The following is a 22,359-nucleotide window of genomic DNA, read 5'->3' as shown; positions in this document are numbered from 1 at the left end:
CAGTTATTTGTATTGAGCTGTACTGTATTGTACCCATTCTGCAATCTGTTAATAAAGTTTTCAATCAATCAATCAATCAATCAATCCACTCGCAGGGCCCCCTAGTTGACAAAGCAAATGTGCAAGTGGGTAGCTGGCCCAGTGCCAACACTTTGACATTGCAGAACAAACCCTTGCTTTCCATGGCCACAAATACACATGGCATTAAAGAAATAATGGAAATTATTCAACGTGTAGTGGCTAGCAGATTTGCATAAAGTTAAAACATGATATTTTCATAATGTGAGATCCACTTGTTTTTCAATGTAAATATCTGTAGATGACAGCATCTACTCTGATGGATCTATAGAGGAACAGCAGCTTTCATTCGTGTGTTTTCAAGTTAGACTGGGGAGCCACAGACAGACAGAGCGGAGAACAGATAAGGACTCGGGCTGTGCGCCAAGGTCATCGCAGAGTAGGGCTGTCCCCGACGCGTCTCTACATTTCGTAGCTCTAGTTCTGCAGACCCCTCTCTGATTGGTTGAGCTCCATTTCTGCAGCCCCCTCTCTGATTGGTTGAGCTAAGCCCCTCTCTAAGGTACGCGAGGGAGGTGCGCGGGCGTAAGGTTATCGAGGTGCTTATCGAGGTGCTCGCGCCAAGAAAAGAAAAAGATGCCGCAAATGTAATGCCGCAAATATAATGTTATGTTCGATATATTGAAGTATATATTGAATGTATAATACATTAATATGGCAGCAAATCTTACAAGACGCGTCAGCAATGATGAGCGTTTTCCCTGTACTCCGCCATGTGAATCTAATCTGGATGCGTTTCGTCTTGTTTACATCAGGGTCCCCCATTTTCAATGCATCGTCTTGTTTACATCAGGGTCCCCCATTTTCAATTCATGATAACATATATGACATACAGGTAGACAGATAGACAGTACTGCTACATCTAGACATTTATGACATACCAGATTTACAAATACAGTACTGTTTGTGATACAAAAAAACTTTGTTTACTTGTTTTATTGCACAATGTCGTTCCATTGACAGGACCTAAATAACTTATGTACATATACCGATATGCCCTACTCTGTTTACTTGTTTTATTGCACAATGTCGTTCTATTGGATTCTATTATGTTATTACTATTGTATTATGCACATCGTTGCGGGCAAGACCACCCGCATTTCATTGTAAACTTGTATGCAAATAAACAACTTGTGACAAATAAAACTCTTGACTTGACCACCAGCCTCTCTCTCTTAAGGCATTAACTGGGTTAATTAATCTAAATGTTATATTGTAACTGTCTAGTTAGGCATTAACTGTGTTAATCTAAATGTTACATTGTAACAGTCTAGTTAAGGCATTAACTGGGTTAAGTGGGGAGTGCGTCATGGTACAGTTACAGTAAGTGGGGAGTGTAAACAAGTTGAACGCGTCACGTGAAATAACGTTATGTGAATAAACCTATAACGTTACAATGTACAGTTTCTGACAGCTGGCTGTGTTGTGAAATGTGCATAACGTTATGAATAAACCGCGAAGTCACGCGAAATAACGTTAATCTGGTAGTACATTTCTTTTTATCTTCTTGAGATGATAACATTACATCCGCCTTTTACCGCGTGACGAGCTAAACCAATCAGAGAGGGGCTTCGCTCAACCAATCAGAGAGGGGTCTGCAGAAATGGAGTTCAACCAATCAGAGAGGGGTCTGCAGAAATGGAGCTACGAAATGTAGAGACGCGTCCCCGACTAAGGATTTGGATGGTCGACTAGGATTGGCCAAAATCTGCCGTTAGTCGACTATCGGTCGACTTATTTTTAATTTTTTTAATTTTTAAAAAATGTTTATCATTCCATTTGGGCTGTGGGGGGTGCTTAATGTCTGAAGGAGTCGACTGAAGGCTTCTTGTCCTCTGCAAAAGCATGCAATTGGTCCACTGATCAAGTTCAAGTTCTTTAATAGTTGTCATACAGAAGTACAGAATACTTTCATACAAAATGCTTCTTACTGTTACGCTCCAGAGACTGTGCTAGACAAGATAGTATCAAATAACATAATAACATAATATAGCATGAATTTAGAAGAAGAATGAGGTCACAGTTGTTCGGTATAGACATATGTACAATGTTCTGAGTTACCATATAATATACAATACACAATACTATGCAGTGTACTAATGTACAGTACTATCTAGTGCAAAGCAGAAATGGGATGAGGTACAATTTTAGGTACAATTTACAGTAAGGTGTACGAGTTGTAGTGCAATCCTTCATCCATAAATATAAAGTGTGGGGAGTGGGTGCTACAGTGTGTTTGTTTAAAGTGGGTGTGTGCTATAAAGTGTGTGTAGTGGGTGCTACAGTGTGTTTGTTTAAAGTGAGTGTGTGCGTGTGGATGTGTGTGCTATGTGTGTTTGGTGGTTGTTGTTGTGTAGTGTTCATTCATTGTTCGTTTAGCAGCCTGATGGCCTGGGGATAGAAGCTACTTCTGAGTCTTTCTGTGCTCGCCTTGAGACTCCTGTGTCGCTTGCCTGACGGCAGCAGTTCAAAGAGGCAGTTGTTCGGGTGGCTCGAGTCCTTAGTAATTCTCTTAGCCTTCCCCTTGCAACGCTTGTTGTAAATGTTCTGGAGAGTGGGGAGCCCCCCTCCAATTGTGCGTTCGGCTGAACGTGTCACTCTTTGTAGTCTGCTTTGGTCTTTTGCAGTGCTATTCCCAAACCAGGAGGTGATGTTGCCGGTCAAGATGCTCTCTATTGTACATGAGTAGAAGTTCTTAAGGATCTTCTGGCTGACTTGGAACTTCCTTAGGCGCCTGAGGAAGTAGAGGCGTTGTCGTGCCTTCTTCACCACACTGTTAATGTGTATGGTCCATTTCAAGTCCTCGGATATGTGGGCTCCGAGGTACTTGAAGCTGTTGACTCTCTCAACCGGTGCCCCGTCGATGCTGAGGGGGCTGTAGTCCTTGACCCCCGACCTCCTGGATACATCTTGATATTTGTCTAGTCTAGTGTGTTCATTAGATGGGTGAAATCCTCTTTCAGTGCCTCTGTGCCTGTTTTCGTAGGCAGTTAGCCTCTGGTATGCGTGCCATTAGCGTTAGCCACGCTTCTAGGCCTCTTTTCTTTTGGAAAGAATGATAAAAAAACTTTAATACATTTTTTATTAAATTTTTTTTTATATTCGACTAAGAGGTTGGCCAGTCGACTACGGCTCCTTTCGACCGATTAGTCGACTAATAGATTAATAGGGGTCAGCCCTATCGCAGAGAGAGAGCCTTTTTAATCATAGCAGTGTTAAAGTGTGTCAGAGGTGACAAGAGCGCCGTTGCCATGGCATCGTGTCACTTAGTAACGAGAGAAGGGGCGTGGCTATGGGGATGGCCACCGGTTGCTAGGGGAAAGAAGTTATTAGCTGTGAGTTCTTCTGGTTTGACTCAGACTAAGAAACGAAGCGTAGACAGAGATACCTCAGAAGCTAGAGAGTGGGGGAAGGGAAGCTGACGCGTAGCCCCCACCCTCCGGTTGCCACGAGCTAGCTTCGGCTAACAGGGAAGGCTTTTGGATAACACTAGGCCGCGACAACCACCGGGCTGATAGAGAGAGAGAGATCATTAGAATAATGAATTAAAGGTGACATGCATTATAAATGTCATTTTTCAGTCTCTAGCATTGTATTATAGTAATAGGAGTTAGTATCAATGTGTTTTAGTGTCTAAATACCATATTGGCGGATTGCTCTGATTCAGCTCAGATCATTTCCTGCTCCAGTAAATTAGGCCATCCTGATTTGAAGGCCTGCGTGACGTTACTCAGGCTCTGGGTAGCAGACAGTGATGTGATTGGCTCTGTGGTTGTAGCTAATGCCCGCCCACAATCTACCTAGACTGACTGTACACAGCGAGTGGAAACCACTTCCTCATACTCTGCATGCACTCTGGAGGGAGAGAGAGAGAGAGAGAGAGAGATAGAGAGCATTCGGGAGCACTTGGGGGGGGGTGGGGGGGGACACCTGCCGCGCGGCACACACCTCCGAACAGGAGAGTGAGGGAGAGGAAAAAAAGGAAGAGAGAGGGAGGAAGGGAGGGCCCCCCCCACAAGCTGCCGCGCGGCACACCCGAGAGGGAGAGAGAGAGGGAGAGGAGGAGAGAGGGGGCCTTATCAATAACGGTCTCTCTCTCTCTCTCTCTCTCTCTTGAAGCTGAAAAATGATGGGTTTGAGTACTTAATTAGAAATATAAAACAATGCATTTTTTGGAAAAAAAACATACAGATGTCTTCAATAGACTCACAGGAATTGTGTAAAGTTGCCCAAATAGTGCTAGGAATAGCAACGCATGTCCCCTTTAAGACTTTTTCCAAGACTTTTCAGAACGGTTTCCATCTTGTGGGAATAAACATAACGTTCCAAGGAAAGGTATCCTGTTTACAGTGTGTCTTTAATTCTTTTGAGACGAATGCATCAACGGGGGAAGATATCAGGTATCAGCTAGTACGATGAGATAGAGATAAACACAATGCAGAAACTTCATGGAGCCACAGGTGACGAGGTGATTACTGGCTGAGGACCAGAAATCCAACAATAAGCTTCCTATACCAATTGTGGGTAAGGTAGAGTATAATAGAAAGCGGAACAACAGCATTACCAGTCCATTTGTCTCAACTCTCTCTTTCTCCATTAGCTTACCCCAGTTTGAGAATCACTGGTTTAGCCGTGTGTATATGTGTGTGTGTATGACGAAGAGAGAGAGGAGAGAGAGAGAGAGAGAGAGAGAGAGAGAGAGAGGAGAGAGAGAGAGAGAGGAGAGAGAGAGAGAGAGAGAGAGAGAGAGAGAGAGAGAGAGAGAGAGAGAAAGAGAGAGAGAGAGAGAGAGAGAGAGAGAGAGAGAGTAGTGAAATTCATGAGCAGTTAAACATTTAAAGGTCCTGTGTCTTATAAATGGCCTTTCCAGTGTTTAGCATTGTTTTCTAGCAATGTGGGGTTGTATTAATGGGGTCTGTGTCTCTAATTCTCATTTTGGCTCATCAGTCCAGGTCATATGTCACTAGATCCTCCCTCACTGAACTAAGCTATTCTGAATTTTGCGTACCTGTGACGTCCAAGAATACTCATCTGCATAACTAACGCCCCCTCTATGATTGTAGAACTAACGCCCCCCTCTATGGCTGTAGCACACACTCAACACCATTCGCTCAACAACAGAGCGAGTGGAAATACTGGACACTTCCTCAAACGGGTTGACGTGGCGCAGGTGCCGGACAGAGAGAGCAGAGAACGAGCGAGCGAGAGAGAGGGAGAGAGAGATAGAGATAGAGAGGGACACGGAGCACCCCACACACACAATCCCAACTGCGCGTGCGGGGAAACACACACACGCAGTCGGGAGCACTCGCATATCACTGTCAACCTGCTGCAAAATATCATTGCGGCGCACTGCCCCGTTTTCCGATCCGTGCAATAATATTCAATATTATTATTGTCATTTGAAATAAGTTATCAATGCATTGTCCCGTGGGATTATGCCCCCCTGCGGCGAAATTAATTAGTATCCCCTCAATCTCTCTATGTCTCTCTCTGTCTGCCAGTGCAGACTGTGGGTGACTGTCACTCAAAGCGCTTATGGGCGGAGCCCAGCCCAAAACAGCTTGAAATCTTGAAGTTGGAAAAATGCTGCTTTAGAGTACTTGATTAGAAATACAAAACAATGAATTTTTGGGGGAAAAAACTTACAGATGTGTTCCATAGACTCACAGGAATTGTGTAACATTGCCCATATAGTGAAAGGAATAGCAAAACATGGGACCTTTAACTAAGAGAGAGCAAATGTGTGCATCAGTGAGGTATTTTTCAGTACATTCTTCTGAAAAATCTACACAGGGGCTGTTAGGATAAGGGTAGGGCCACATATTTGACCGTGAAACAGGCCCTGTGAACCTTAATACACTTAGTGGTCAAGGCCCGACAGACAGACAGACATAATGGTCTCGCCCTCCTAATGAACACCAACACAACACAACCTCTCAGTACAGCCTGGAGGTTAATTGGCTTTTGTGGAGGCAGGGACGGACAGAGAGAAGAATGGCTGAGGCAGACATGGTGAGGTAGAGGAGGAGGGATGGATGGACGAAGAGGAGAATGGCTGAGGCAGACATGGTGAGGTAGAGGAGAAGGCAGGGACGGACGAAGAGGAGAATGGCTGAGGCAGAGGAGGAGGCAGGGACGGACGAAGAGGAGAATGGCTGAGGCAGACGTGGTGATGTAGAGGACGAGGAGGGGAAGGGCTGAGAGGAGCAGAGAAGAAGAGGAAGACCAAAAAATGGGGTTGGAGAAAGGTATGGCTAAATCTAGAGGGAGAGAGACTAATAAGAGAGAGAGAGAGAGAGAGAGAGAGAGAGAGAGAGAGAGAGAGAGAGAGAGAGAGAGAGAGAGAGAGAGAAAGAGAGAAAGGGGGGGAAGAGAGACGCAGAGAGAGAGGTGCGACGAGGACCTTGAAATGGTAAATGGCTGCTTTTTTATATAGCGCTTTTATCCAAATCGCTTTACAATTTGTTCCTCACATTTACCCATTCACTCACAACTTCACACACCGACGGCGGAGGCAACCATGCAAGGTGCCAACCTGCTCATCGGGAGCAATTAGGGGTTAAGTGTCTTGCTCAAGGACACATCGACATGCTACCCGGGAGGAGCGGGAATCTAACCGGGAACCTCCGGATTGCCAGACGACTGCTCTACCTCCGGAGCCACTGTCGCCCCCAAAATCCCACCAAACTTAACTCTTTGGTTGCCGTTCACGAGAATTCTCGTTTCTGTGGCCAACGGTTCAGTGGGTCGTTATTTTTTTTATTCGCTATTTCCATTGATAATTCATCTGGGCAGGCTGTCCTGAATGGGTCTGAGATAGCAAACGTCCAATACCGCCGCCTAATGCCTTGCGGCTGCTATTGCACATCCTTGGATTCCCTCTGGCTCAGCCTGTATGTTGATCTAACAAGTCCAGTCCTGGTTTTCCTACCCGGGCAGTAGTAACGTTTATAACACATGGACTGGGGAGAACCAAGCACCGTGGATTCATGTATTTTGGTGGATTATCATGGCAACACGATCGAGATCAATACTTGGAATGGCGATCAGATAATTGGAATATTCTTTTTGCAGTACCTCCTAGTGAAGGTAAGGGCTATATGTTATCAATTTTGCGTTGATCCGAGCATGCCTTCATTTTGATCCGTGTGTGTCCTGTAACGTTACTCCACAACGTATGCCGTTGGTGACGATCAAAGCATAACCCCCCCCCCCCACCCTTTCATGCATGCATGATGAAACATAATACCGATAATATAGCGTTGATTTCAGATTGATTGTTGATCCAAGCGAGGAATGGCAAGATTTATAGTGAAATGCAGTAAAGGCTGCTTACCGGCGTTTCCTGGGATTACACAGAATTACTCTAAAACTATACTCATATTCACCACCACGGTATAAAAACGGGAATGTATAGATGAAATAATTATCTGTTTTTTGCATCTTGACCGGAAGAAACTCAATGACAATTGACTATATTATTAGACCCATAGCTATAATATTTAATATAGTTTTAGCACTGCAAACAGCGGCATGTATCCCCATTCATTAAAGCGCTGGCACACACGGCCCACAGTGACCTCTGGTGAATGGCACTGGATGTGTTAAAAGGGAACTATCTTACTATTTCTTTCACTATTTGGGGAATTTTACACAATTCATGTGAGTCTATGGAACACAAGTTTTTTTTTTCTTCTTTTTTTTTAATCATTGTTTTGTATTTCTAATCAAGTACTTTCGAGCAGCATTTTCTGCGTTCAAGATTCCAAGCAGTTTTTGGCTGCAATGCACTTTGAGTGACAGTGACAGAGCGCACGTGTGCGTGCGCGAGCGGCTCGACTCGCGATTGTGTGTAAATGCCGGGGGAGCGATAGAGAGAGGGAGACAGATAGAGAGAGAGGAGAGATCGCTCCGTGAGCGAGCGTGTGCACGTGTGTGAGCGGCTCGACTCGCAATTGTGTGTAAATGCAGGGGGAGAGACAGAGAGCCACAGAGAGCCTCAGAGAGCCTCTCCGTATGAGAGCCTCTCTCTCCCTCTCTTTAGAGGAAGTGTCAGTGACAGGGAAACCGCTTCCGCATTATTCCCACTGCTCCCGTTGTTGAGCGAATTGTTGATTGTGGGCGGTGGCTACTGGCTACAACCACAGAAGGAGCTTAGATATGCAAATCAAGATATGTAAATCAGCATCTCTACGTAGACAAGCGAGGCAATTCTGAATGGCTTAGTTCACTGGGGGAGGATCTTGTATCAACTGAAGTGGAAGAGTGGGACTGAATGAGAATTTCATATCTAGTCAGTGTTGGTACAACCCCACATTGCTAGAAAACAATGTTAACCACAGGAAAAGGCAATTTATAAGATAGTTCTCCTTTAACTAATTCGGCGCCAGCTATTAGTCAGGGCCCGCTGTAGCTAGGGCGTGCTTTAAACGATAGGACTGTGTCACCTTGTTTGTAGAGCTATAACTATATTCTATATCAGGGGTGGCCGAGCCGCATGTGGCTCTTTGCCCGCCAATGTGTGGCTCTTCCATCCAAAAAAATTAAAATAAAATTAATATATTTTTTTACTCATTCCATTAAGACGTAGAATAAACATTTACAGATTTTTTTTTAAATGGTCCATTTGCATGTTCTTGGTATCTGAATCTAGGGACATCTATGGATCTCAGGGAATGTATTCTCAGTGTCAGAAATATTGTGTCTGTTACTAGGCTGGGCTTGAGTAAATTGTAATGAACCAAAGAAGAATATCAATTATATTTAAATTAAATTTTTTTTTATCTTTGACTTTGAATAACACCATGCAAAAATTTACCAGCCCTGAAAAATCTAAGCAAATGAATAAAGGGAAGATGATTAAACAGAAGGTTTTGTAGATATAGTACTGAATTCTGCCATCTTTTTTATAATGTAAATTTCTCCACCATTTTTCATCATATTGCAACACCGTTTTTTGCTAGACATTCACAGAAAGGTAGATAAACTAACTGCGTTCTGTTTTATGGCAATAACATTCAGGTTTGTGGGAGATAATCCCAAAAAAAATTTAACAGGGGCTGGCGTGAGCTGGGTAAGGTAGTTTTTTGAAATTCAAAAGCCCTGAGTCTCTTCCTTTAAAAGACTACACTCACTTTTGGCTGCTCCACTTCCTCCTGTCAATATGCGGCAGTTTCCGACTCAATGCCCTGAGATTTCTATAATCTTATATTTCACTAATAACAGTTAAAATCATTGGTAAACAAACGTAATGCTGAAAATATACACTTTTACTGTATATCTCGGGCTTAAGAGGTTAACCCTGTGAGGCCCAAATTAAAAAGACATTAGCAACTTCAGAGGCCAGAGGGTGGGACATATAAACACATTTACTATCCAATAGCATTGTGAGGCTGAACAACAGGACCAATTGACTATTACATGTGCTTAACATTTTTTAAATAAACATTTACAGACTTATTTTTTTTAAATGGCTAAAAGTGATTTTGTAATTTTGCAACCGTGGGTCTCACATGGTAATTTTAACCCTGTGAGTGAGGCCCAAATAAAAAAGACATTAGCAACTTCAGAGGCCAGAGGGTGAGACCTATAAACACATGAAGGGTGCCGTGACTGAAAAAAAGGTTGAGAAACTCTGGTATATGGTGCGGCTCTTTGTGGTACCACAGTCATTTTTGTGGCTCTTAGTCTCTGACTGGTTGGCCACCCCTGTTCTATATTATAGCTATGGATACAATACTATGGCCCATTTGACATCACCTATCTATCGTTCAATATGTGAAAAATAATTCATTTTTCCATCCATACATTCCCGTGTTATACCGTGGTGAATATAAGTATGGTTTTAGAGCGGTCTAGGGTAATTCATGAAAAGCTGAGTTATAGCCCTATACGTCAATTCCACTATAGATGTTGCCGTTTCAAGCCTGTACACGCTATTATTCCGAAATCAAATCTATATCATAGGTATTATGTTTCATCATGAATGCATGAAAGGGGGGGGGGGGGGGGGGTCGTTTCTGATTATTTGATTGTTAGTAACGGCATTCGTATTGAACACTAAAAGCGATTATCAGCCCGATCGGTATAAAAGCATTGCAGGGTCTTGGCGCCGAATGTGTTAAGGGTGGCACAGCGATGAATACAAAACAGCTCAATAGATCAAGTAAAACATAAGTATAACAAAAGATATGAAATGTGTGCATCACAGAGGACCTTCTCCTTTACATCCATTGATCTGTGCTTGATGTTTACTCAGACGCAACCCAGATATTTAACAATAGAGGGGAAATGGGGGATTCTAAAAATATCTTGTTTAATTGAGATCAACAGGTCAGAGTGCTGGGTCCACGGAAGGCATGGGGATCCTCTCTTTAATTAGTGCCACAAAGACCTCATTTAAATGGATCGCAGAGCTCCCCCCAGACAAAGACTTTTTATATTAAAAACAGTCTTTCCAAGTCTTTCCAAAATGTCATCTTCTGGAAAACAAGCAGTTGACCTTAGAATGATCAGCCGCGTCCGGGTGGTATAGTAGTATAGTATAGTAGCCGAAACCCCATCGGAGGACACGTTTAAATAAAGCTGCTTGGCTACTCTGTGGGAGATCTTATGAATGCAGTGGAGAAGAATGTATTATGGATCATCTGGAGAGACAGAGAGGTGTCAAGGCACTTAACCCATTGTAATTAGCGATAGGTTTCAATAGTAACATATGCCTGAACATGAAGAGGGAGGGTCTAGGGACAGACGTTTCTGAATGGGGTGCTCATAATGACGATTTCATGGTTCGGTAATGACACTGTCTGCGATGCTCGACTTAGTTTGGTGTTAACCAACTTTGATTCTCCTCCAATCAGATGAGTGGAATGAGAGGATCATGATGCTGTAGGGGATTGGAAAGAGGGGGGGGGGTGATTGAATAAACGAGCACATGCAAGAAAGAGAGAGAGAGAGAGAGAGAGAGAGAGAGAGAGAGAGAGAGAGAGAGAGAGAGAGAGAGAGAGAGAGAGAGAGAGAGAAGGGGGAAAGAGAGAAGGGGGAAAGACAGCAAGAGGAAAAGAGGAGGAGGACAGAGTGAGAAAGAGAAGGAGGGGGGAGAGAGATGGAGGGAGAGAGAGAGAGAAAGAGAGGGGAGAGGGAGAGGGAGAAGGAGAGACTGGCTGTAGGCTATAACCCCTGCCACCCATCTACATACATAAATATAGACAAAGAGAGCGAGAGAACGACTGGGGAAAAAAGGGAAGCCTTGACTTCAATTGACATTTCAATAAGTGGAACAACAGCGTTACCAATCCATTCGCCTCAACTTTAGCGCTCTCTCTCTCCCCCTTCTCCCTCTTTCTCACCCTGTGCGTGTGCGTGTGTGCGTGTGTGTGTGTGTGTAAGGCAGCTGAAACAATTACTGAGATGGGTACCTTCAAGCCATGTATGTTCCGGATCCCTGGAGTCTTGCCGGCTGAAACAGTAATTGACTAGATTGTAGAACACTTCACTGGGTCATTTACAAATGTGCTGAAAAGGAGTCAGTTCTTTAAGGGAAAAAAAGAGAGAGAAATAAAGAAATAAAGAATGAAATTAAATGAAATGAGATGAGGGTGACTCTGAAATGAGCAGTGGAGGGGAGAGAGATTGAGATGTGGGGCTCTGGAGACAGAGATGGGGAGGGGGGATGATGGGGGGAGGGAGGGGTAGAATGATAGAGAGCACTAGACAGAATAAGAAAAAAAGAAAAGAGAAAGCAAGACAAATGCGTAAACACACGGATGCACAAAATTGGTCACTTTGCTCCTGGGGGAATTTTGCTGTGTAGTTTTGCATCAACGCAAACAAACTCAACTGCGCTGTAAATGAACTTGAGGACATGGAGTGAGAATGTACTCATAGCACCACATTAAAGATGGGCTGCAGGAGGAAGTATGTCAGAGCGGGAGACACTATCTCCCATCTGGGTTACATTTAAGGCCAGAACCCAAATTTAGTTTGCAATTTCAATGCCCTTGGAAATACATGAAACACAAAACAATAATTTAATAGCGTGTTTCAGTTGTTTTCCCACTGTTCCCCCCACTCCCCTATTCTCTACCCAAGCCCAGTATGTTTCAGGAGTACATCTGTGAACTGTAAATCAGTGAACACATACAAAAAACCTAGCATAGTTTAACCTAACCTAACCTAGTTTGGACAACTAAGAATATGTCAGAAATGTCAGAAATTGTCATGTTGGATGAATAAGTACATAAAGCCCAACTGTGCAAAGCATTCAGAGGAACATAAATGAAATGCACTCCGCAAGGGCACACACACACACACACACACACACACACACACACACACACACACACACACACACACACACACACACACACACACACACACACACACACACACACACACACACACACACACACACACACACACACACACACACACACACACACACACACACACACACACACACACACACACACACACACACACACACACACACACCCACACCCCCCCCCCCCCCCCCCCACACACACACACACACACACACTACCTCGTGGAAATATCTGGAGAGGCTCTGGCAACTGGCCATTCATCCTTTGTTCATTCACCGTGTTGTAGTACTAAAGGAGAGGAGGAAAGAAAGCAGGACGGGACACATTCAACAGTTGAAAGCGGTTTGGAGAGGAATCCATATTGAATATCTCACGTGATTTTAACATTTGTGAGCTTTTCCACAACTACAAACTGAAGGTTACTGATTGAATGAAGAAAATTAAAAAAATCCAATGGAATGGAATGTAAACATATAGAAGAAAAGATCACAGTGCACTTTGCACATTGTGCAGCAACCAAGGCCTGTTGGCCTGTTAAAACAGAATATCAAAAGGTACCCATGTATTTAAAGCTGCACTTACGTATGGTATAACTTCATGAATACAGTAGGTGTTACATAAGAAAAACTGGATCCCTGCCTGGAGCACTGTTTGAAACTAGAAATGATCTGTTTGGCTGTGGGTGCTCCTGCCCTCCCACCACCGTTACCATACAATGAAGCCTCCTCTAAGCGCAATGTTGGTTCACTTTGTTTCAAAGGGTGATTTTTGGGGGATTTGTGTCGAGATCATAAACAATATTCAAGTTTGTGTAACTAGTTATTGTAGAGGTAATTCTTTCTTCTCAAAATTACCTGGTGCAGCTTTAAATATTAGAATAAATACACTAAAAGATTTGTGCATTGTCTGCTGAAATGTGTTGCAGGTGAAAACCAGTGGCGTGTGAGCTTGTTTAGGAAGACTGTAGCATTAACCCTTTCTCCTCCAGCTCAACAGCTCACCAAACACTCAGCCCTATAGGTCTGACACACACACACGTTTCAGGAGTACATCTGTGAACTGTAATCAGCGAACACATAAAAAAAACCTAGCATAGTTTAACCTAACCTAACCTAGTTTGGACAACTAAGAATATGTCAGAAATGCCAGAAATTGTCACAGTGGATGAATAAGTACATAAAGCCCAACTGTGCAAAGCATTCAGAGGACCATTATGCACTCCGCAAACAAACACACACACACACACACACACACACACACACACACACACACACACACACACACACACACACACACACACACACACACACACACACACACACACACACACACACACACACACACACACACACACACACACACACACACACACACACACACACACACACACACACACACACACACACACACACACACACACACACAGCCTTTGAGATGCCTGCCAAAGGAACGTAAAAATTGATGTTTCAGTGTTAACCAAACCATCTGTTAAAGTGTGTGTGTGTGTGTGTGTGTGTGTGTGTGTGTGTGCGTGCGCCCTCCCCTTTGTAGACTGGAGACCTTTGTAAATTAACATAAGAGGCCTTGTCACTGACAATCAGGGCCATTTCTAGCCACAGATGGACGTTAGCAAGACACAGACACATCTACCACAGACACAGATGGACATTAGCAAGGCGTGGGAGGGAGAGCGTGTATGTGTGTTATGTGAGTTTCCAGGGATGTAACGATAAACACATTTGATACACATTTCAAGTCACGATTCGATGTTCAATGCTTTATGTGTTCAAATGTATTCATACTACAGAGCTCCAACTATATATTATACATATACATACAGTGTACTATACAGCTTGGTTTGGCTCCGAAGAATACACATTTGCGATATCATGAGCACATTCTGCAGTATAAAATAATGACAAGGAAATAATTAGCCTAACAAAAGAATGTTGGTTTGGTATGACATTAGGCCCACCATGCAGTTCAACACAGTGAGCATCAAATAGATTGTTTCCCATTTTTTAGCACATATCTTAAAAATTTAAGTAAAACATATCATTATTGTGATATTAACCCTTTCACTGCCACACTACCAAATGGTTAACCCTTTCACTGTGACAATACAGAAGGTTAACCCTGGCACTGCCACACGACAAAGGGTTAACCCTTTCACTACCACACTACAGAAGGTTAACCCTTTACTATCACACTACAGACAGTTAACCCTTTACTATCACACTACAGACGGTTAAGGGTTAACCTTCTGTAGTGTGGTAGTGAAAGGGTTCATCTCTTTCGTACTGCCCATGCTGCTAGAAAATAGAGTTTGTCTTGTCGTTCTGAACACGTATGAACTCAGATATATGTAAATGTAGATGTGCTTTCTCGTGGTGAGGGAAGGTGACAGGCCCGCCTCAGAAGGAAATGGATCAGAATAGCCCAAGTGGCACAGCTGTTATTAAAAGGCCTATTTATCACTGTCAGGTCCCGCCTCACTCCTAGACCTACGCATTCACCCTCCAGCCTTGTCACTAGGCCACATACCAACAATGGGCCCAAAATACGTGCGTGTGTGTGTGTGTGTGTGTGTGTGTGTGTGCGTGTGTGTGTGTGTGATGAAGTCCACGCTTCAAAACACACACACACACCTTTAATTTTCCACTCGGCTTGCTTATTGATTAAGGCTGCAATTACCACCTAATATGTAGTGGGTGTATTAGAAGACATTCCCCTTTGTTGGCCAATAACTAAACAGTGTCCGATCCCAAATACCATCGCTCAGCCTTGAGGGACAAGTGGGAGAGGGGAGAGGGGAGAGGAGGGTAGGGGCGGGAAGAGGAGGGGAGAGAGGGCCAGGGCTCATCATCATTAGCAGGCAAGGGGGAATGGGAGTAAGAGCGGTGCAATTAGGCCTGCTACCTCCGGGGGGAGCAGAATGAGGAAGGAATGAGGTTACGTGATTTTTTAGCACCTGACATGGGTCAGTCTTTAACTTTCAACAGGGGTGGTTGTCTTTCAAGGTGTCAAGCAATGATTAGAGATGCCTGGAAGACTGGAGGGTCTCACAGGATCATAATCGCAATCAATGTGCTTTCACAATAAAAGTCTTCCGCAGACTAGTTTAATTAAGTATCAACTTTGAGGCGTTTATTTTGTTCTAGGGCTAGTAGCATTCATCTTCTGCTAGTCATAAATTAAGTAATTATATTTAATAAAATCCTACTAGTGACACATGATCAAGTCTAATCCTCAACCTTTCCTCTAACTCAACTCTGCACGCACTTGCACAAACACACACACAAAGCACAGCCACAGCCACAGCCACAGCCACAGCCACAGCCACAGCCACAGCACACACACACACACACACACACACACACACACACACACACACACACACACACACACACACACACACACACACACACACACACACACACACACACACACACACACACACACACACACACACACACACACACAGTTAGCTACCACTAGAGAGCCTAATGAATTGCCCCGCTTTTCACCCAACATGCTGGCTTCCCTTAATTCCTATTAATTTCACATAATGGCTGTCCACTCACCTGGAATTAATGACATCTAGGCAAAAACCCGCTGAGGTCTCAGTGGAGGCCAAATGCCAACTGCAGCAAACCAAATACCCATTTGAATTTGAATGCAAATGATTGCTGAAATGCATAACCCTTGCATAAGACATCTCAAGAAGGCTGCTTGTGTAAATTACGTTTCAGTTAGCCTGGTATTTTCCCAGCAATCAGCAGCTTTTAGTACACGTGGCTGTCCCAGGAGGAGGAGAAAAACCATTATGGGGCTCCTTGAGTTATTTGCCAAAAGATGCATTGTATATTTGGCATTCGAAATCTGTGGACGAAGCAGTGTATTCTGAAGTGTAGGTACTTAAGTCTCTGTGTGTGTGTGTGCGTTTGCGTGTGTGTGTGTGTGTGTGTGTGTGTGTTCGCATGTTTGTGTATTTTATTTTTCCGCAGACACATCTAATTTGTATTTCAAATGCAGTTTGTCAGCTCACCTGTGAATAGTCAGTGTACCCTCTATTAAAACATAGGTCTGTTAGAAATACAGTACCCAACTCTGAAGGTGGTTAATTAATTAGCAATAAGTGACTAAATGTCATGTAAGGTTGGTATTTGGTAAATTATTTTCTATTAATAAACTGCTTGACATCAAATGTCAAACAATATTTTTTCAATTAGAGAGCATTGTCACACATCCAGAGTAGGAGGTGCTGGTCATTGCAAGAAAGACGTCCAAACTAAAATAATTAAACATTCTTCTCAGGTTTCACATCCATTGGCCATATTTACAAGGTGGCCATCTTGCTCTTATAGGAACAGGCTGGAAAAGAACCCGACCTGAGCATGACATAAAAGCAAAATGGCCAGCGTGTGAAAATGATGGTCAATAGGAAAGGACTGCACATTTCTCAGCTAGAATCTAACCCCATGTAGAACATGTTGTTTTCCTTTATATTTGGTCAAATCATTTTTGTTGACATGTTCATGGACAGATGAATTATGAAAGTGTTTGTTGCGCTCCACACTCACAGGTTAAAATAATCAACTCTCTTCCATTCACAGACAAGTCACTAACACTGTTGGCATTTTGTATCAGTAGTACCCAAATAACTTTAACTCATTCAGCACCAGTGTGTATCCCCATCCCTGCTGTCTCTGCACCACGCTTTAAAAGATGGTCATTTTCACGGTGTGTCACAATGTTTGCAGAGCTATATCATTATAGCTATGGAGACAATACTATGGCTCATTTGACAGTCACTATCTCTCGTCCAACATGTAAAAAAGAGTAAATGTTTTCATGTATACGTTTGCGTGTTATCCCGTGGTGAATATTGTATAGTTTCAGAGTGATCCGGGCTAATTCCTGGAAGCTGAGTTATGGAGCGCTATGTGCATTTTGCTAAAGTCATTCGCGTTGCTCGGCTGGACACAATACTATTTCCAAATCAAAGGTATATAATAGGTATTATGTTTCATCATGAAGGCATCAAAGGCGGGGGGGGGTCGTTTTGTGATGGTCTGATCGTCAGCAACGGCATACGTTTTGGAGTATGTGACATATGATCATTGCGATCGATGTGAAATCATTGTAGGATCAAAGTAGGATTGATGTCATACAGTGATGGGAATAACGGCGCTATAAGTAATGGCGTTACTAACGGCATTAGTTTTTTCAGTAACGAGTAATCTAACGGATTACTCTTCCAATCTTAATAACGCCGTTAGCGTTACTGCAAAAAAATGCGGCGCGTTACTATGAATGAACCTGTTTATTTCATCAGACAGATCTCTGCGCCGAGAGGCAATAATATGTTCTTCCTTGTTTAGTGGGCAGTGCGCGAGCCAAGCATACATGCTGACGATTGGCTGAGGTTGAATAAAATGTCATGGTAAGCCAATCAGAGGTGGAGGTGGGCGGGTGTCTAAAGCATCCAGAGTCTGACACACAGCGCGACAAGACACGCGATCACTGATCAGTCAGCATGAGACCGCGGTCCGTGTAGTGTACGTTTTGAGCCCAAATAATCCAAAACGAATCCAACGAACAACACAAGCGACTCAGTCAACATGAGACCGCGGGTCCATGAGCGTTTTGTGTTCACTCTTTGCAGCGCAGGGCACTGAGTGGCTCTACTGCAGTGCCGACAGCCTTATCAACAGTGCTGCACTTCCTGGTTTAATAGCACAGGCTTCAGGTGCTCAGAGATATATATATCTCTGTATGTCATGCATGTCTTAAATGTCATGATTAGATTAGTTTAGATGATTCGATTAGATTCGTATATCTGTATGTTGTGTATGTCATTGATTGATTGATTGATTGAAAAGTTTATTAACAGATTGCAGAATGGCTACAGTACAGTACAGCTCAATACATACAATTGTTAAGGGGATGCAGACCAGAGAAAGACTTTCGTCATAAATGTCATGAATTGAAAATGGGGGACCCTGATGTAAACAAGACGAAACTCTTTATCTGGTCTGCATCCCCTTAACAATTGTGTGTATTGAGCCGTACTGTATTGTACCCATTCTGCAATCTGTTAATTAAAATGTTCAATCAATCAGTATATATTTGTTATTTATTTTTGGTATAGTGCTTAAAGGAAAACTCCAACATTTTGGGAAATTAGCTTATTTAACATCTTCCCTGGAGTTAGACAAGAAGATACATACCTTTTTTGTCTCTGTGCGTGCATTTTAGCTTTGGGAATAGACGCTCCGTTAGCATAGCTTAGCTTCATCACTGGAAGTGAGTAGGGGCCGGAGCCTTACAGTGCCTTACAGTGTATTGCAAGGTCTGACATTGACCAAACTTGATATGCATGACCTTGGTGGGCTCTAGGTCAACTCCTGAAAAGGGGGTCAATGTCAGACTTTGCAATCAAAAGTTAGGGGGCTAATAACCCTTGCCATAATTTCAGTGTGCCCCCTAACTTTTGATTGCACCAAGGTCAAGGTCATGCATATCAAGTTTGGTCAATGTCAGACCTTGCAATACACTGTAAGGCACTGTAAGGCTCCGGCCCCTACTCACTTCCAGTGATGAAGCTAAGCTATGCTAACGGAGCGTCTATTCCCAAAGCTAAAATGCACGCACAGAGACAAAAAAGGTATGTATCTTCTTGTCTAACTCCAGGGAAGATGTTAAATAAGCTAATTTCCCAAAATGTTGGAGTTCCCCTTTAACAAGCATAATTTAATGTTGCCCAGTTGTGGCCTGTTGAGGGGCAATACATATCAAAAGTTCCAAAACATCTATTCTGTTTGTATTTGTATGATCCACTATATAAACATAGTAATTATAATATCTACATACATACATGGCATTTGATTGGAGGCTAGTCTCACTTTGTCCCACAGCAACATTAAAATAGTTTAGATTTGTGTATGTTGTTTATGTAAAAAAAAAATCTTGAAAGTAACGCAATAGTTACTTTCTGAAGTAACTAGTTACTTTTATAATTTGTAACTGAGTAAGTAATTTAGTTACTTTTTGGAAGAAGTAACTAGTAACTGTAACTAGTTACTTTTTTAAAGTAACTTGCCCAACACTGATGTCATATAGTCCTTACCTTTGCTAGGAGGTATTCCAAAATGAATATTCCAATGGTCTGATCGCGATCTCCAGTATTGATGTCCATCGGGTCCCGGACATGAAATGGGACAAACTATGCATCAAGTGTGCTAAACACATTCCAAGTGGCGCGAATGAAGCCTATCACTTGCCCGGGTCCCATTTCTCTGCCCGGACCATATAAAATTTAACATACAGTGTGAAATAAGGTTTCAAAGGGTAGGCGATACTGCCACCTAGCAGGATTCGGCTGGCATTGCAATCTCGAGGTCTCAGAATGAGTCCCAATGATACACGAGGTACGTGAGACTGTGTAGAATATTTAAATCGAATAAAAAAAAAAACTATCAAAACTATCAAAAACCCGAGTATAGTCGGGTTCTGGCGCTCAACCGCTGGCGAGATAACCCGACTATAGTCGTGATTGGCGTTGAATGTGTTAAAGGTGAATTCAGCACTTGCATTGGGCCTATGATTCTTTCCATGTCTCACACACGTGTATCACACAGTAATATTAAATATCTACATTTACAATCACTGAGTACACTTTCAATATAAACTAAATGTATCAGTAGTTAAGGTAGGACTGCTGCATTTTGGACCTGTCAAGCTCCATGGTACGTGACAAGGAGGACCTTACAGTAACTCTCTCATAACATCTCCCCTGGATACGAGATACAGGATGCGTTTGACTGTAGCCAGTCACCACGACAACTATCTCAGCACCTCTCTCTGCTCACCCTGCTGCCTTGCGCTACTGAGTGATTACAAAGCATCCAGAAGTGAAGACATAATAAAAATTGACAAAAAAAAACAAGGGAAGCAAATTGAGCCTGTGGCTCTAGTGCCGTCATTGTGAGCTGATGGGGGGTAGAAGACATCCACAGATGAAAGTAGATTTAGAAAGATTCCACCGCCTGGGGGGGGGGGGGGGGGGGGGGGTGCTCTTTAATGAGGCAAAACTTTAAGTACTGAATAATAAATAATAAAAATTGACAGTTCATTTAGCTTCCGCTGTACCTTATGGAGAAACCCATTATAAGTCATTACTCTTATTGTCCATGGCATGAACAGTAAGTATAAGAGGAATATGGCAACATCCCTCGCGTGTGTGTGTGGGGGGGGGGTGTTTGAAGGTGATCAACAAGCAGAGGGCATAGAGCTCACTCCACTCAAACTCCACCCACTTTTCTTCCAATTAGGCTTGGGTCGGGAGGGTTAATCACTTAATTACTATTATTATCATTGTAATTTATATTCAATGTGTTACCCAACTAAAATAGATATAACTGATGTCATGCCCATTTTATAATATTCAATATTTATAATATAAGTTCTATGCATCTCCGTTTTACAACGACATGGTCAATGTCAATTACTGCATTTCTTAGCTCTGTCCACAAGGTGTCCTAAAAAGAAGATGCTAATTTACCTCCAAATGCAGCTAAACAGAAGTAACAGCATAATCTGTTTTGCAAGCCCAACGCCGGTAAATTGTGCAGCTGTAGTTCTGCTAGGTAGAAAACATGCCAAATAGTAAATTCAATCATTATTTAATCTCGAAGGATCATTGGGCCTCATTCACCAATACTCGTATTATTTTTCTTATCCGTCTGTTAACACATTCGCGGACATTCGATTTCCCTATCTAGCTATAGCTGGGCCAGCTTTCCATTACATAGTTTCACTGTGCGTCACCTTGTTTGTAGAGATAATTCTATAATTTATATTATAGCTATGGATAGAATACCATGGTCATTTGACAGTAACTATCTTCCGTTCAAGATGCAAAAAAGAATAAATTTTTTCATGAATACGTTCACGTGTTATCCCGTGGTGAATATAAGTATAATTTCGGAATGATCCAGGCTAATTCCTGGGAGGCCAGCTACAGGGCGCAACGTGAATTCTACTAAAAGCATTGGCGTTTTGTCCCTGGACACACTACTATTTTCAAATCAAATCTATATCATAGGTATTATGTTTCATCATGAATGCATGATGCATATTTTTTAAAGCATCTTCATGGTTTAATAATGCAAACATATGTTGCAGGGACTTATTATAATCATCATATTGGCGTGACTGTATTCATCAAAGGGTTAAATCAATCATTTTTAAGTGATTTAGAGGAAATGTCAAAATATCGCGATATATATCGTGTATCGCGATATGGCCAAAAAATATCGCGATATCATTTAGAGGCCATATCGCCCAGCCCTAATATATAGGCGTATTTATTACATTATGTATATATACGTTTTTGGCCGTTAACCGCTGGCGCCCAATAACGTATATATACGTGGTTGGCCGCAAAAGTGTTAACTCATTCATGGCCACACCCTTTTCCTCATCTGCACTGATAGCGCCAGCTTTTCTTGACAATTTTCACGATATTTCACGATCTTTGCGGAGCCATTGTATATTCTATATTATAGCTATGGAGACAATAGTATGGCTCATTTGACAGAGACTATTTCTAGTCCAACATGTAAAAAAGAGTTTGTTTCTACACACTGTAGTTTGTAGTTTATTACACACTGAACATCGCCCATTTCCAAAATACTTTTTCCATAAATCGCGAGAATATGCAATAAGACCGAATCGTTCTGGTTGATTCCCTGAAACCCCAAATACTCCCAAATCAAAAAGGTATATAACATGTACATATGTACCGTCACAAAATCAATTTTGAAGGTACTCCAAAAATAATAATTCCAATGATCCCATCAGCGATCGCGATTATTTGTTTATATGTAATTACACATGTTTACGGGACACTATAGGTTTTGAGGCGAGCAGATCTGCTAGCGATTGCTTT

At 42.6% G+C, this 22,359-nt stretch overlaps 1 protein-coding gene across 2 annotated transcripts in view; it reads right to left on the bottom strand.

Annotated features, from left to right (window-relative positions):
* The window catches only part of map2k5 (mitogen-activated protein kinase kinase 5), a 242,248-nt gene that overhangs the window by 176,819 nt on the left and 43,070 nt on the right, over positions 1-22,359 (bottom strand). For both annotated transcript variants that reach the window (XM_084337552.1, XM_084337553.1), the window contains exons 4-5: positions 12,623-12,692; positions 11,499-11,539 (exon numbers count right to left, since the gene is read on the bottom strand). In XM_084337552.1, the coding sequence (XP_084193678.1) occupies positions 11,499-11,539; positions 12,623-12,692 (111 nt within the window). The remainder of the gene's footprint in view (positions 1-11,498; positions 11,540-12,622; positions 12,693-22,359) is intronic.

The sequence above is a fragment of the Notolepis coatsorum genome (assembly GCF_963971535.1).
Source record: "Notolepis coatsorum genome assembly, chromosome: 20".
Taxonomy (NCBI): domain Eukaryota; kingdom Metazoa; phylum Chordata; class Actinopteri; order Aulopiformes; family Paralepididae; genus Notolepis; species Notolepis coatsorum.
Note: the sequence above shows the minus strand (reverse complement) of the source record. Positions and strands in the feature narration are given on the sequence as shown.